Source organism: Siniperca chuatsi, linkage group LG3 (genome assembly GCF_020085105.1).
Source record: "Siniperca chuatsi isolate FFG_IHB_CAS linkage group LG3, ASM2008510v1, whole genome shotgun sequence".
Taxonomy (NCBI): domain Eukaryota; kingdom Metazoa; phylum Chordata; class Actinopteri; order Centrarchiformes; family Sinipercidae; genus Siniperca; species Siniperca chuatsi.
In genome coordinates this window covers 19,469,963-19,486,765 of record NC_058044.1, presented here as the reverse complement: position 1 = coordinate 19,486,765, position 16,803 = coordinate 19,469,963, and the positions used below count along the sequence as shown (strand labels likewise).

The 16,803-nt window shown below is 39.3% G+C and overlaps 1 protein-coding gene across 7 annotated transcripts; it reads right to left on the bottom strand.

Moving 5' to 3' along the window:
- Window positions 1-2,068: 2,068 nt before the first annotated feature.
- LOC122873545 (bMERB domain-containing protein 1-like) lies at window positions 2,069-16,680 on the bottom strand. 7 transcript variants are annotated; one of them, XM_044190357.1, is made up of 6 exons: window positions 16,304-16,680; window positions 9,990-10,110; window positions 8,440-8,513; window positions 7,599-7,761; window positions 5,802-5,872; window positions 2,069-5,361 (listed from the first exon to the last, which is right to left on the bottom strand). In XM_044190357.1, exons 1-6 carry the CDS (start codon window positions 16,380-16,382, stop codon window positions 5,249-5,251), a joined length of 621 nt encoding a protein of 206 aa, XP_044046292.1. In that variant the 5' UTR covers window positions 16,383-16,680; the 3' UTR covers window positions 2,069-5,248. The 7 variants fall into 7 exon arrangements, with proteins under 7 accessions (XP_044046292.1, XP_044046293.1, XP_044046296.1 ...); XM_044190358.1 differs by having other exon boundaries at window positions 7,599-7,713; window positions 16,304-16,656; XM_044190361.1 differs by lacking the exon at window positions 16,304-16,680 and adding an exon at window positions 14,494-14,634.
- Window positions 16,681-16,803: the final 123 nt, after the last annotated feature.

The following is a 16,803-nucleotide window of genomic DNA, read 5'->3' as shown; positions in this document are numbered from 1 at the left end:
AATTGTTTGTACATTTTAAGGGTTTAGTTTTAATGCCATGTACACTATGCTTTTAATAGAGGATATAGTTAGTTGCCAGTTTTTTAGGTACACCTAGCTAAAACTAGTCAGTATAATACAACAGTTCTGCAATCAATCCTATCTTCATGGAGGTTATAATGTTCAGCTTTTATTGAAACTGTTTTAGAGAGGTGTTGATTAAACTATTATCATTTTGGAGGCTGTGGTTTGTGGTGCTGTTGAACTGTATTGCATTATACAGAGAGGTGTCTCTGTTATTTAGCCTACCCTTATTGAAATAATAGAGAATATAAATGGGGTGAACAAAATAATAGCATCACCTGTCAGTATAACGCAATACAATTCAACAGCACCACGAACTACAGCCTCCAAAATTATCATATTGTTGAATCATTGAATGAGCATTGAATCAACGGTACTTTGTAATATAATTGTGATGCATTAAACTCAGAGATTCAGATTTAACAAATGACTGTACTATTAGTCTGTAACACTGAAATTTACATAATACCCATATTAATATTTCAGTGTATCTTATAATGAGATAATAAGAGAGTAATCATGTACAGTATAAAAGAAAAGTAAACATTGTTTAGTCCCCAAAAAAGAAGCCATGTGGTATCCATGGCAACGAGTGGGGTGAGAAGGCATTTCCCCATTTGACCTTTTTATTCAGTCTCACTCTTCTGCGCCCTTTCAAAGTTACACAGACATACTGAGCACTTCAGTCGGTGTCAGATTACATAAAACTACAGTCTGAGGGCTGAGTTTACAAATTTAGATTGTTAACCCTCAAATTTGACACTTAAAAGCTTTTTCATTTCAAGCTGAGCACACATCCTCAAAAGCTTTGAGGCATGAGTATACATACATTATCTCTAAATTATAGAAAAAGAAAAGGAAAAGTCAATAAAAAGTCATTTAAGAAAAATAAAGAGGAAAATAGGTCAAAAGTACACTTTTAAAGCAATAGTTCAATATTTTGGGAAATATGCTTTTTTGCTTTCTTGCTGAAAGTTAGATGAGAAGATCAATACCTATCTCATATTTGTCTGTTAAATATGAAGCTAGTGCCAGGAGGTGGTTAGCTTAGCTTAGCATAAAGACAGGAAGCAGGGGGAAACAGCTAGCCTGTTTTTTTTTTTTTTTTTTACCAAAGTTAAAAAATACGCCTACTAGCACTGCTAAAGCTCACTAATAAATATGTTGTATTTCATTTTTAATCTGTTACACAAACAAAAATGTAAAAACGACAAGTTGTTGTTTTACAGTGAGTTACATGCTGGAAATATTTCTTGGGAAACAGCAGCAGAACCATGGATGTATTATAAGAACTGGAAACTGGATTCAGTCTCGCAGTCAAGTGAATGAAAACTGCTTGCTGTCCGCATACAGCAAAAAAGTTTTCTAGCTTCCGGGTTTGCCTCCGTGTTGTGTGGCCCAATGCACATGCTCATAAGTGTTTCTCCCACTGGCCCCGCCCATGCATTCCCGCTGGGCCTATAGACTTTACATTGGGATGACATCACGCACTTTAAAATTGCTTTTCTAGGCTCTGGGAAAGTTTTACAAATATAAAACCTGAATGGATTAAATATTCATTATACAAAGAGTAACTGACATTGTTTGCAGTTGGAGGTGTCCTGTGTTTTACAACGGTGGTCGTTTAGAAAAATTCTTTTTGGGCCGCAGGGGATTTTTTTTTGTTGCAATACCGCGGGTGGCCACTGGGACAAATTAGCAACAAGACTGAGTGGCAGTGCTCTCTTTAATACATCCATGAGCAGGGCGTGTGGACTTCCCGGAGTCTTATAATCACCTTGAGGTTGCCAGGCAACCGGCAGCAACTTGATGTGTTAATTAGTAAGCTTTAGAGGTGCTTGTATGGATGTATTTTTGAACTATGGAGAGAGCCAAGCTGTGTCCCCCCTGCTTCCAGCCTTTATGGTAAACTATTGATCTCCTATCTAACTCTCGGCAATCTATCTGATCACATTTCTCACTTTTAAAACTCAACACGTTTAAATTGTAATAATGAGACTGAATCTTGAGATAAGATTTAATTTATTACATTTGCAGCTTTAACTGAGAACATTTAAGAACTCTGTGCACTGAACATTATAAAAACAGGTCCTTATATTCTTCCCCTAGCAATATTACAACACATGCAGCCTTGCATTAGTGTAGGCTATTACATTACATAGTATGACCAAATGAAACAAGAAGTGAGAGTATACCATCAAGTCACAGTAACCATAGTAACAAAGCAGTGACAGCTACTGTACCTCTTGTTATCACCCTCGTGTTCCTAGGCACGCAAACAAGCACAGGTACACATACTGCACTCACATTTTCTTTCTCATTTATTTGTTTCTCACACACCTGTACAAACACATTTGTACTGTCACCTCTTGTACACAGTGAGCTGTGCAGAAGGTGTACAGGATTATTGTGTTTGACTGACAATCCTGTCCTTTTCACGTAGCGTTCACTGAGAGCTGCCCTTGTGGGAACTCGCAGTGTTTTCACTAAGGATGACTCACACTGAAGATTAGACCACCACCCCACCACCCCCAAACTCTGTGCCCTCCCACTCTCTCTCTCTCTTTCTCTCTCTTTTTATTCATCTCCCCTGCTTTCAGCCTCTATTCTAATGTCATTTTCTCTCTTTGACTCCTTCTCCTGTGACACCGTGTCTCTCCTAAGAGGCTACATGGTCTCTTCCACGTCTCTAAGAATTCTCCTCAGAAGATTCTTGAATCCTCGCTTGACTCAGGCAGAGCACAGTTAGGGGATGTAACACACCCTACAGCTGGTGCGAACAGCTGGTTTTATGTCTAAATGTGAAAACTGAAGAACAGAAACATGTCACACACTCAAAAAAACAATTACTGATTAGATGAAGGTCTTTGTCAGGGCGAAGAGCTATTTTATAAACTATGCAGTTCAATCATGGGAACAGACTTAAAAAGGCAAAGTTATGTTAAGTTTTTGTATGAACTGATTATTTTGGCTCAGATGATAGATTTTGTGTTTCCACTATATTTGTAAATTTCATCAAACCATTACTGTCTTTTTCAAAACTAAGGTTACAAATACAGAAGTAAACAGCAAAATGGTTGACACTGTCATAATACTTAACATTTAGAAACAAATTTCCTATCCACTTCTTCTCACATTTTACTTACACACCCATATAACAAGAAGAAATATTTTCCTGGTATACCAGTATCTTTTTGTTTTTCTACCATGGGAGTTACTTATGGCATTTCAACATTACTGGCACACATCTAATTCCCCTGTGAACCTCCATGACAGCACCAGACATGGTTGCTGGGTGATATGTGACCCAAAGCTTCTATGACAGTGTTGAGACTGAAAATCAAAAGATCCAGTGACTGAACAAAGGAGACAGCTGTATCCATGTATCCATCCCAAGGACTAGTTGGGAATAAACCATAAAAGAGAACACTGCGTATAACAGGGATGGGAAACAAACTGGGAGATTCTTGTATCATCTATAATGATTTAAAAAGATCTCCAAATGGTTGTTAGTTTATCTAAAAGGATGTGAAAGGGATTCAGAGGCTCAATTATGGTAGATTTTTTGCAATCCTAAATTGGCTGTTATCCCCAGAGTGAATCCAAAATATGAAAATCACCACAATTAAAACAGCAATATTATTCTGTCTCCTGTTTAGCTTTCATTAGGTAACCATGATTGCGCTCGAGTTTTTGTCACATCTATGAAGTCTGATCTCTCCAATCCATCCAACCTTCATCATTGTCTCATTGTAAAGATATGGGGTATACAAGGTTGCTATGGCGACTGTTCTTCTTGGCAACACAGAGATCTGCTCCGTAGTTTGATTGGCCATCCCTGGATACACTTTCTATAGGTACATATTCAGACCATAATAACTGATAAAACATAGGGTGGTAACAAATATTTATTCATAGTGGAAGTGGGCTGAAGAGTTTTGCCCCTGGCCAGTGGATTAATATGAAACATAAAGTACTCACTTAAAACACTGTCAAGTGTGCCTTAGTGATGCGTATGATCTATCTTTATCACTGGAGTGGTGTATATGTGCTGATACCTCAGCTTGCTCAAGTGCATACAGTACCATATAGATAATACTGTGTCCCCACATGACACTGCAATCACTACCTTTCCCTTCTACTGTCAACTTGTTAGCCCCCTCCATACTGTAGCGTCTGTTGAATACTCATCAGAAATATGTCAATAAATACTAAAGCATTGTGACAAAAAGCACAACACTATGACTAGTAAGGATTAGCAACAAAAAACTCTCGAAATTTGTATTGTTTGATGTTCTTCTATGTTTTTTTTGCAAATAAAAAACAAACACAAAAATCACTGCAGCCTGCAGCCCACGTTTTGCATCGAAACTGATACTTGAAAAAAGTATACATTAGTCAATATTAGTAAACTATTATTAAAGCAAAATGGAGCGTTATGAGACATCTGTTCTTTCTTCACAAACCACTTTTCAAAAGGTCGTACCAATTTGGACCTGGAGTCAAATCACAGGCAACTTCATCCTAACAGAGCTCCCGATTAATGTCAGTTTTATTAGTGTTATCTCCTTAATACAGATTATAAAGTTCCAGCAGTGTGTCTAGACTGGCCTGCTGACTCCTGCAAAACAGCTCCTTTTTTAATTAGGACAGTTATCATAGCTCATTAAGGTCTTTGAATATAAAATTTGTAGGCGTGTCAATCCAATTAGTGTGTACACTACACATGCCTTGTGCTGACTTGTGCTATGTTGTTTCTGTCCTTAAAACCCTGTCTTGCCTATCTGAAAAAAAGAAATAAATAACGTATGTCATGTTTTTCTTGAAGTTGGCTGAGCAGTGATAATTAACAAGAGTAAAAATGAAAACACGAGTGGGATGAGAGATGTGGAGAGCAGAGACACGGGAGGAAAACAAAATCAGATATGAAATCCAACGAAAGAGACAAACAACACAAGACAAACTTGGGTCTTGACATGGAAAACACACCACATGATCTTTGCAACATCCTTTGCTCTCCCTCTGGGAAATTCTCAACTTGTGTCTGTAAGTGCTCCATCCATGCTTCAAAGTCTTTCTCGGACTGAAAAGCTGAAACTGGAAATATTGACTCCTGTGGAATGGCCATTTTGGTTTGTGGCCCCTGTGTCAGCCCTGGAGTGGGGCCCTCCATTTTGACTCCAGGCTACATGATGGAGCACATGAAGCCACAGCACTCTTTCAGCAGGGTGAGGCCTGTCTTGGTGAAGGGAGAAGAGGCCTGCTGACCCCGGGATGGCATCCGTTTGGTTGGTACACCTGAAGCGCAGAGAAATCACACTGTGAGGAAAAGATGAAATGTTCAAAAAATGTTGTGGTGTATTGTGTTACATGTGTTACAAGAGACAACTTCATCTATGTTCATCTTTGATTCTCTCTCTCTTTCTCTCTCACACTCACACAGCAAGAACACTCAGGTGTGCAGTATTAACTGTCAATGTATAATAAAGTTCAGATGATTAATGACTTGACTAAGAGGAGCGAGCATATTTTTTCAGACAGGTCTAAAGCATAGCCTCAGTACTCCCATTTCATTTTTATGGTGAATCAGTCAGTGGATGTGTGAAGCTTCATCCTTCAAAGCCCTCAGGAGGAAAACACATTGAACAAGAAAAACATTTGGAACAAGGAAAATATTTGCCACTGCTTATTTCCTCCTCAGTGATCACAAAGTTGCAGTTCTCTTTATGCTTAAATACCTGTCTTTTTCATATTTCTTGGAAATTTGGACTTCAGAAAATCTGCCATTTCTTTATCTTCTTCGTTCTCTCTGTAGAAATTGAGAAAGATCAATTTAGTCTTCCATTGCCTTCAGATCACAAAAGACAAGTCAAAATATATCCTGACATGAATCCCTTATTATACAGATGTAAAAGTAAAATATGGTCTCTATGTTACACTTGCTGGACTTGCCATCTATTCCACAAGCACTGAATGAACAATTCAAAGACTGATTTGACTAAAGTGGAGAGATGAAACACCTTCCCAAGATACCCACTGGATAAAAAACCTAATGCAGTTCTGGCTGTTAGAAAAGATTAGATTTACTCTGAGAGGTTCAAGTGATAAATTCCATAAATCTGGCAGCCACTCTTCATCATCTATGAAGAGATTCTTAGATTGGATAAACATACCCTGCATATTTGGGTATTTGAATGTTTGTAGTGCCAAGTGAAGTTCAATACTACTAAATACATCAGGATGTATGTAACAGATATATATTGATATCTGATCTGTTACTAACTACCATGTCTGCTCTGCTTTGAAAATAAATATTGAAACAACAACTGCAGACAGAATTTCCTTGTGAAGGACAGTTAGGGTTAAAAAGAGAAATAACAATAGAAAGATCTCTATATTTATCAGCATGGGCAACATGGCCTTGAGTGCCGTCACAGCCTCTCCTCTCTGCGATCCATTAGCGCACTGTGGTTCTTGTGCTTCCTGCCTCTCACCTTCCCAGCAGCCCTTCAGCGTTTTCACAGCATGCTGTCAGCTGCCAGCTCAAATTGTTGATCACACAAAGTAACAGTGCTTGATACTGTCTGAGAATTGGAGTGGAGAGAAGCTTAAACCTAAAATCACATCTAGTTGTCAACTGTCGAATTAGATTACAAGTTGAGTGTCAAGTTAAAGAACCTGCGAGGATGTATATCCTGCATCATGATCAGCAAGTAAGCAGAGGTGCGCTCATTTTCTGTAAAGACTACCATGCAGTGTAACTCGGCTGCTGCAAAATTGACTCACTGTAAGTTGAATGCAGTGGTTTAAGTTCTTTATGAATGCAGGACAAAACTTTTCAAAAAGAGCAGTTGCATCCACTGTTGGAGTCCTCCATAATACAGATTTAACCTGTATAACCTCTAATATACTGTAAGGTGCCCTGTAGTGATTTGTATAATATGTTTGGTTCCCTTGCATGAACACAGCACCAACAGCAGACATAAGAGGCTTGGTGCACCTAAAATAGATGCAAACTGTTTATTTTTTTAACCAATGGCAGCTCCTCTGGCGGTACTCACTGACGCCCGCTGACACATCTTTAATTGAAATGGCTCTCTGCTGTGCGCTCTGCGGTACACTGTCTCGCAGCGCTGTGCCTTAGGAAATGTTCCAGTGTTTTAATGGAGTGCAATGGGGCGGCTTTGTGGAAGCATGCATATGGATGATACTGAACTGAGATATAACGTTACCAGCAATAGTGACTATAAGCGATGTTCCAGCCTGAGCCCTATCAGTCATTATAAGAACAATGTTCATGAACTGCACTCCTGTGCATGAAAAATAGATGTCAAACTTAAGTTTTTCCGCTTGGGCAAAGAATTTCCTGAAGCATTTTCTGGGAGACTGCATGGGTACTGCATGCACACTGCATCTCTATCTGGTAGCTTTGTTCAGTAGTCTTTCATTTTTAATTATTCATTCACAGCCTATAGTGACAGATGACCAAAAGACTCCTACAAAACTGTAATGAAACCATAGAGGCAGAAGCACACCTGAGTCGTTCAAACTCCACATCATCCACCAGGAAATCTCTGGTCTCGACCAGTTTGTGGATCTGCTGCAGTAGTTCTTCTTCCTTCTGCCGGTCCTCGTTGGACTTGTCATTATCTGCAGCACAAGACATCTGACTATCTAGTGTTTGTCCCAGATTACCTACTTTGTACAAAAATAACGGGATATTAAACAAACAAATGTGGAAATAAATGAATTAATAATTCTATGTGGAAATCTAGCCATTCATTTATTTAAAGGAATAGTTGGACATTTTGGGAAATACAATTATTAGTTTTCTTGCTGACAGTTAGATGAGAAGAGTGATACCACTCTCATGCTCTGTGCATTAAATATGAAGCTGGAGCCAGGAGGCGATTAGCTTAGCTTAGCATGAAGACTGGAAGCAAGGGAAAACAGCTAGCCTGGCGCTGTCCAAAGTTCAAAAATACATGCACCATCACCTCTAAAGCAGATTAATTAACAGGTTGCATCTTGTTTGTTAAGAAATGTAAAAGCAGCAACACTGTTGGACGGATAAACTGATTTTACATTTCTGTTTGTGTAAGAATTAAACAAATAAGCTTTAGAAGTGCAGTTTTTGGAACTTTGGAGATAGCGAAGTTAGTTATTTCCCCGTTTCCAATCTTTATGCTAAGCTAAGATAGCATAAAGCTAAGTGTAACCGCCTGTTGGCTCTAGCTTCATATTTAGCGTACACTCATCAATATTCTCAACTAATTCTTGCAAAGAAAGCCAATAAACTTGTCTCCCAAAATGTCGAACTTTCCCTGCCTGTTTTTCTCCTCCATCAACAACTATCGATATCCAGAGGACTCCTACCTGATATGGACACTAATTTGTGCAGCTCCTTCTTCAGGCGAGTGATCTCCTTGCACAGCTGAATGTCATCCATCCTGCACAGGCATTATGGAACAAAAGAAACACACACACACACACACACACACACACAAACAAACAAACACTTATTTGTAGCCTACTGCACATGCATATCAGTTCTACTTTAAAGGGTGGTTAGGAGTGAAATCTTGACATTACTGCATGGGAAAAAGAAATTCAAACAAAGAAAGCTTGATTATGATATTATATTTCACACAGGAGATGACGCAGAAATCCCTGTGACATCTCTGAGTCAGATAGCTTTCACTCCGCCTCTGTCTCTCTCATGCTCTCTCTTTCAATGGCCCTTCAAGTCAGTGGATCATTACTGACACTGAGATGGGGTGGAAGACCCTCTGTGCCTTCCTCCCCTGACGGAGATAGAGGCCCTCATGTGACCTGGTATCACAGCAACTGAGTCTTTTTTACACATACAGGCACTGACAGGGTCAGACGCAAAATCCCCAACACATTACACCCATTCATCAATGTCAGCAGAGTGAGAGCCTCACCACCGTGCCTCATCTACCTGTCATGTAAGATGCTCTCCACAGACATGTAGGTGGAGAAATGGCCATGAGGTCTGGAATACAAATTATACTCTTTACTTAACTTACTAGAAGAAACACACACCTTGGGGTTTGTTTGTTTGTGGAGCGCTGGGAAAAAAAGGTGCGTCAAATCTTGACTCTCTATCTCCGTCCTCTTCCCCTCCACCTCCTCCTCCCCCAGTGTCTCATTCTCCCGCTTTATCTGCTTGACTCTTGCTTGCTACTCCACACACGCCACTCCTCACATTCCCCCCGCTGTCTGAGCAGTGTTACTGCCTATCTTTCAGAGGAGTAGATGAATAAATATCCATGCATTATCCTGCTTAGTGGAAGCAAAGGTATAGCCATTGAAATTTTAATGGGGTCCAGCTTGGGGTGTGATGGGGAGAAATGAGAGGGAGAGAGTAGAGGGCAATGCTGCTAGGAGATGTGTTTCTGACACCAAGGTGTGCTCTTGAATGGAAAAATGGCTTAAATGATTTGAACTGCTCTTGATGGGAAAAACCAAAGCGTGAAGATGGATGCAAATCTTTGTTCTGGCTTGATAAAGTATCAGTGCACTTTTTTTGACTGGTTAATTAACTAAATCATTCATTTATTCAGGTTTCTCACAGTACATTAACATGTTATCCCACGTGCCTGATGCAGACAGTCCTGGGACCAATCACAAATAAGATGCAGTTGCATTTATGACATCTAAAAATTGAGAAAATTTGACCTTTAATTATAGTGATGCCTCTCCGTCAATCAGTATATTGTCTTTTAGGGATGGAGGTCAGTCTGTTAGTCCAACACTTTGGTCCAGAGAGAAATATTTTGACAATTTTGAGATGAAATTTTGCACAGATATTTATGGTCACCATAATATTTAATATTTCATATTTGTCATAATATTTATCACACCAAATAAAAGCAAGGAGTTGGTGTTGTTAAGCCACTCACATGTATCTGAGCTCTGACTCCCTCCTGACCAGGATGTCCCTGATCCTCTCAATCTTAAAGAGCTCCCCCTCAATGTCATCCACTGTGATGGTGGAGTCCGCCATGGACACCACGTCGTCCTCTAAAGGGAGAGAGAGTAAGAGAAGGACAGCTTTTAGTCTTGCTGTATGTTGTAAAAGATCATGTGTTGGACACAAGTCTGACATAAAAACCATTCAGGTGTATTTAGATTCTCTTCTTTATTAAAGGGAGTTTTTAGTACACCGCTTCAACTGACAAATACATATACGCACATACACGCTTTTAAAAATTATCCAATTTGCCACTGCATAACAATAACTGCCTATGAATCTGCATTTTTAACTGGATAAACAGCTGCAGCAGATGTTCTTTAAAATTGCTTGCTGAGGAGCAGAGCGTCACAGCCAAATTACCAAGTGTCAGTGGTTGGCACTGCTGCTCTCTCTCGCTCTCTCTCTCTCACACACACACAAACTAATACATTGCATAAACCCAGGTTGGTGGGTCAGCCTAGGAAATTAGCTTCCCCCAGTATGGCTGTTAGACACACACTGCAGTCCTGTCTACCCTGCCTTGTTCTGCTATAGAGAGATAATTCACTGTTCAGTCATTCACTGTCAATATTTCTGCAAAACGTAATCCCCTAGTGTATTCACCACACAGTTTACACAGAATCCGATCCCCTAACTACAGCTGAAATGATTTGTTCAAATAATCAATTTGTCAATTCACAGAAAATTAATCAGCAACAATTTTGATAACTGATATAATTGTTTCGGTCACTTATCAAGCAATAACTTCCAAAGTCTCTGGTTTCAGCCTCTCCAGTGGGGATTTGCCCCTTTTATCTGTTTTAAATCATTGTAAATTGAGTCTCTTTGGGTTTTGGTCTGTTGGTCGGACAAAACAAGATATCTGAACACATCAGCATGGGTTCTGGGAAACTATAACAGACATGTTTCACTATTTTCTGACAATTTACAGACTAAACTATTGTTCGATTAATTGAAAGAATAACTGAGTAATCAATAATGAAAGTAATTGTTAGTTGCAGCCCTACTCCCAAAACACAGTTTTGCAAGTAATCGATGTGATCAGTGGCAAACATAAACACAGAGGCAGTTTAATGTGACATCAGGATTCACTTTAAACCTTGCTTATATATTCAAGGACATCTCTAATTACTTGTATAGGTTATTATATATTCAACATCACAGTTTGTAGTCTGACCATGGTACAACATTAAATTAACATTTAAGGAAACCAAATGTTCGACATAAGCAAAAAAACTATCTCGTAATCTCTAGTCTTTCTAAGCCATACGTGAACCTGAGCCACATGATATCAAGTAAGAAAATGTTTTTCTAAAAAATACTGTATCACACCAGGGAACCATGTCATATGGTCATAAAGGCTGAATATGTGCTTGGCAGGTGTATCAATGTGTGATCTTCTTTAGCGAGGGTTAGAATAAATGTTATTGTTGATGTTATAAAGAGTACAGTCTAGACCCGCTCTATAGGAAAAGGGCAATGAGATAACTTCTGTTATGAATTATATATAAATAAAACTGAACTGAATTGAATTGAAAATGCACTGCAGCTAATACTTGTCTCAAGTGTAATCAAACGGCATTCAGTAATTTAAAGTACCTTCCATCAAATAATTTCAATGTTCATAGAAAAAGCAGAATGGTTTGTAATTATTTCTACAGAACAATGAGATGGTAGTAGGAAATCCGTGTAGAAATATTCTCTCTCACACACAGCAGCTCTGCTTTCAAGAAATTAAATAATCATATACTGCACAGAGAATCCCTTGATGGCTTGGTGAACAGTAATATTAAACACAATGCTGTTTAAATCTGTCTCATTATGCATGTCACTCCACACACTGCTCCCTGTATTCCTCCTTTTAGCTGTATCCTTTCAAATTAAACAGACAGTTTGTAATGAAAATTCAATCCTCAATCTAAAATAAAGCAAATAATATAAAATTGCGCAATGTTTGCTGGACATATCTCAGCCACCATTTACAACAATGTGTGGGCTTGCTCCAAACAGCTCTATAACGCTTTTTAATGAATCTGTCCCAAGGTCCCTGGAAACGTTTGTGTGGTATGAAAGGACATCAAAGCATTTCACACAGTGTAGCTACTGTACACTGTGAGCAGCAGCAGCTGCTGCACTAGAATCAAATACACCAGCATATCAAACATTTAACTGCAACCACCTTCTAAAACAGCAGTTGTTTTAGCCATGCCCCTCAAAATACATACACTAGATTCAATTCACCCTGAGATCCAAGTATGGTTGACCTTCTTGAAGCTAGATAATCAAAGACCTGCAGTGACAGTTGAAGGAAATCACCACGGTCTGCTCTCGAATTGTTCCATTTAGCACTGTAGCGGTCCTGGAGAACTGTCTCTTCCCTGCAGAGAGTTGCAGAACATGGGGCCGAGACAGACATAACGAGGGAGATGCCAATATCACCTGACAGACAGTCCCTGACTCCTACTGGGGCCCTTAAATCCTCTTTATACACACACACTATTACTTAGTAGAGCCCTAGTTTGTAATACCTCTATTCTAGTCACATTTAGCCTTGGGGAAGGTAGAGCTGACTGGGTTCAAAGTGCTGTGAAGACACGTCTTCTGCACTAGCATGAAAGAAGGCAGAATAGAAGAGAAGTGTATCGTAATAATTCAAACTGGGTTTGTATGATTTCAGGGTAGTAGTAAAAGCACCGTGGGAAGCATTAACCATGCTTGGTGATAATTGCCGGTTTACATGGACTCACATCCCTGCTGGCATTAAAGCTTTGTTTGGGGGCTGCAGTCTGCTTTGTGTGACAGACAAAAAGGGATCCTGAAGTATAGACAGACATCGTCACACAGACGTTCTCTGTTACTATGACAAATCTGGCTGACATCAGTGTAGCGTCAACACAACCTTGACATCTTAGCGGAGAATCACTGCGCAAACTGTTACAGCGAGTATTAAGCTATTAATTAGATTACAAGTATAAAAAGACATACATGGAACTATCTAAATGTTAAAGTGAATTAAATGCATTGCATAATAAAGTAGCAAATAAGCCTAATCTCTACGGAGCCCTGGAAGGATTAAAGATTAAAAAAGATGTATATTGAGGCCACAAAACGCTATTGCATGGCCACGAGATACAACTCGTTCGCACGTTTTAATTAACTTGTGACCACAAGATAACTGTATATATAGAGAACCGCTTAAAGTGCTTAACAAAGACAGATTGCTCTCCATAGCCTTCATGACGGTAGGAAAAGGCTGTTTCCATTTGGTTCCATTTTTTTAAAGTATTTGCATCATAAATAAACATTTTGCAGCTTCTTTCTAATTTTGAAGGAATAGTTTGACATTTAGGGAAATATGCTTATTCACTTCATTTTAGAGAGTTAGATGAGAAGACCAAAACCACTCTCATGTCTGTACCCAAACTATTGAGTTAGAGCCAAAACACAACAAGCCTAGCTTAGCACAAAGACCAGAAGCAGGCAGAAACAACTAGCCTGGCTCTGTCGAAAGTTCAAAAATACACCTACCAGCACCTCTAAAGCTCACTGACTAACATGCTGTATCACATTTGTTTAATGCTAATGCTTTTTTATGCTAAACTAGGCTAATTGCCTTCCTGCTCTAGCTCTGTAGCTCGCACAGACTTGATTGCGGTGGCAAGCTTCTCATCTAATGGCAAAACCATTTACACCTTCAACATCTTTTGTTTCCCACATAAAAAGTGATTTTATTAACAACAATTTGTAGATGAACCTTTTTTTCATGACATGTCAGTCATGAAGTCAGAATTTTTGTGCTATTGCTGGTGTTTATTATATAGCATATAAAAAACCCCCCAACTCATTTCATCTCAACCAAACTGTTTCATTTGCCTAAACTTAATCCTTACCTGATCCTTAACCATAACAAAAGTGAGTTGCCTACTGAAATGAATGAACTTGACAAACAGCTGAATAGACCTTTTTCACAGCATACACTCTTACATGTCAAGCACAGGTGTAACGAATAACTATTCATTAGTTGCTGGAAGGGAGCCCTCGTTAATGCTATTAGTTCCACCTGTGCATTTCTACTGTCAGCACGACAGGTGAAAAACGGTCTCTTTAGCCTTCTAACAAAGATAAAGTGGAGTGTGCGATTCATGACATTGTCACGGAGGTTTTCGCTGTCGTGATAGAGGAACGCACACTTGTCACGATACATGTCCAAAACCAAATCTGTGTTTCAGAATTCATGCTGATTTAAAAGAATACGTCCATGAGACTATGGTAAACTAATGCAGAAGAGGGTGCACATTTCACAAGCAGATATACAGGAAGTTGTCTTTGGTTGTAATAAGCATTGTCTGCATGTGTGTTTACCTGAGTGTGAGAAACTGAGAAGGAAAGAAAGACCAGTCACTCACTCTTTGTATTCTCATCTCACTCACCACTTGTATCCCTGCCAAAAACTCAGACAAGCTTCATTGATTATGACTGGGGATTCCCATGTAGCTGACTGAAACAATGGACTATGAGCTGGGTTCAGATGGGTTATTATACAGAAAATGTACAACATGATGTCATAAGCGTTGCTTAGTATATTCTTGCATCGTTAGAGACAACATGTTCTGCTGCAGAGGCTCTCGAGGACAGGTTATTCAGTTATGACTCATCACTAGACCTCTGTTCCCTCCTTTACACTTTCTCCTCTTTCTCTCTCTCTCTCTCTCTCTCACAGTTAGCATTTCTCATCTCCCTTTGCTTTTCCTCATTTCGCTACATATGTCCCCAAACCTGCCCCTCTCTTTATCCAAACCCATGGAGATGTGAATTACATCATGAACTCAGTTTACAGTCTTTGCTCTTACTCCATCCCTCCCTTTTTACACTGCCACGATGTGCTTTTTACGCCTAATGAGGTAGAACAGCATACTGACAGACAGATCAGCCAGATTAGAGACCAAAAGGCAGAAGCGGGGAGGAGATGAGGAGAGAAGGGTAAGAGGTAGGGAAAATGGGAAGGAGGAGTGAGACAAATAAAGGAAGAATGAAATCTTCCTGTGTATAGGAAAAACATGTAGAGAGCTTAACAGAGATTCTGCACGACTTTGCAAACTTCTACATGACTGATCACATCAATACACTTCATAGATGGAGTGTCAGCATGACCAAAAAACCTTGACAACATAATGCTAGTATGAGCATAATTCACAAAACTATAATGTAGGAAAGCAATAACCATTGGCAATGTAGAGGAATAGAACTGAAACGAAAAATGAAAATTAATCATCAACAATTTTGATAATTAATTAATCATTTCACTATTTTGTGTAAAAATGTCAAACATTTTCTGGTTACAGCTTCTCCAAAGTGAGGATTTGCTGCTTTTCTCTGGTTTATATCATTATAAATTTAATTTTTTGGGATTTTGGTCAGACAAAAGAGGACATCTGAAGATGTCACCTTGGGCTTTAGGAAAATGTGAAGATCATTTTTCTCTATTTTCTGACATTTTATAGACCAAGAGATTCATAGAAAAAATTTAACTTCATCGATAATGAAAATTGTTTGCAATTGTTAGTTGCAGGCTTTTGAGGAACATTATTACTGTGAGGAGCACTATGCAATGAAGAGTTTCAGTGACTTCCAACCTAATAGTCTATCGAGCGCTGAAGCTCAGAGGTGGCCAATGTCCTGCCAAGTCCCACATGTGGGTCATTATTCATCATTTGAGGTGCAGGTCACTGAGTAATGGGCCCTCACTTTGCTCTTACACAACACACACACACACACACACACACACACACACACACAAGTAGAACAGACACCTGTGGATTCTTGACATTTTTAGAGCTGCACCCTGTCTGCATCTAGAAAAATACATTGATTGGTTCTACAAACTATAAAAATGACACACAAAAGTAAAAGAAAAAACACAAACTATAGTAATCCTGTTATACATTTTAGTGTTACATTATAGAACACAAACCTATGACGACTTACAGGAACATTTTGGTGATGCCATAAATTATAACATAAACAGTGTAGAAACAGATTAAGGTCACTGTAAATTCACTACTAACTATACCAAAGACACTGTAACTCCCTGTAGCAATGTTATTGTAATACGAACATTAGCTACATTAGGATAATTTAGAGTGATATTGTAGGAGATACTAAATATATACAGAAAGGTCACTTTAAACAGTCAATAGATCGACAACTAATACAATTGCAGTGTTTGTTCGTTTGGTTAACCTGGTTTGTTGCTGTCTCTGGTCCATTCAGTGCGCTCCAGAGAACCGTACTGGTGAGGAGATCCTTGCTTCTTCTCCATCTGTCCGGCTGCTGCTCTCCTCTTCTGTCCTCTCTATGCTTCCAGTTGCAGTTGCTGGGGAACGGCAAGGGAAACTACAGGGGAGGGCCTTGCAGTCTTAGTTGGCTGCTGTATTTCATTGAGTCATCGCCAGTCAGTAACCGACCTGTAGAGGCAGAGAGCGCGAGATGCTCCAGCGGTCCCCACCACCTCTGGCAGGTACCGGTGTGTGCGCGCAGCAAACAAGAGTCTCCCGGTGTCGACCAACGCTCACACTAGTTAGTTTGTAACTAAATAGCGTTATCTGGTGGCCACTGGACGCACTTACAACATGGGAGAGCTCACTCCACTGTGCGTCAGTACAAAGTTACTAAAAACCACTTCCTCATTTCACTCAGCTCTTTAGTAAGTCGTAGTTTATTCAGAAAAAAAGTGTTGAGAT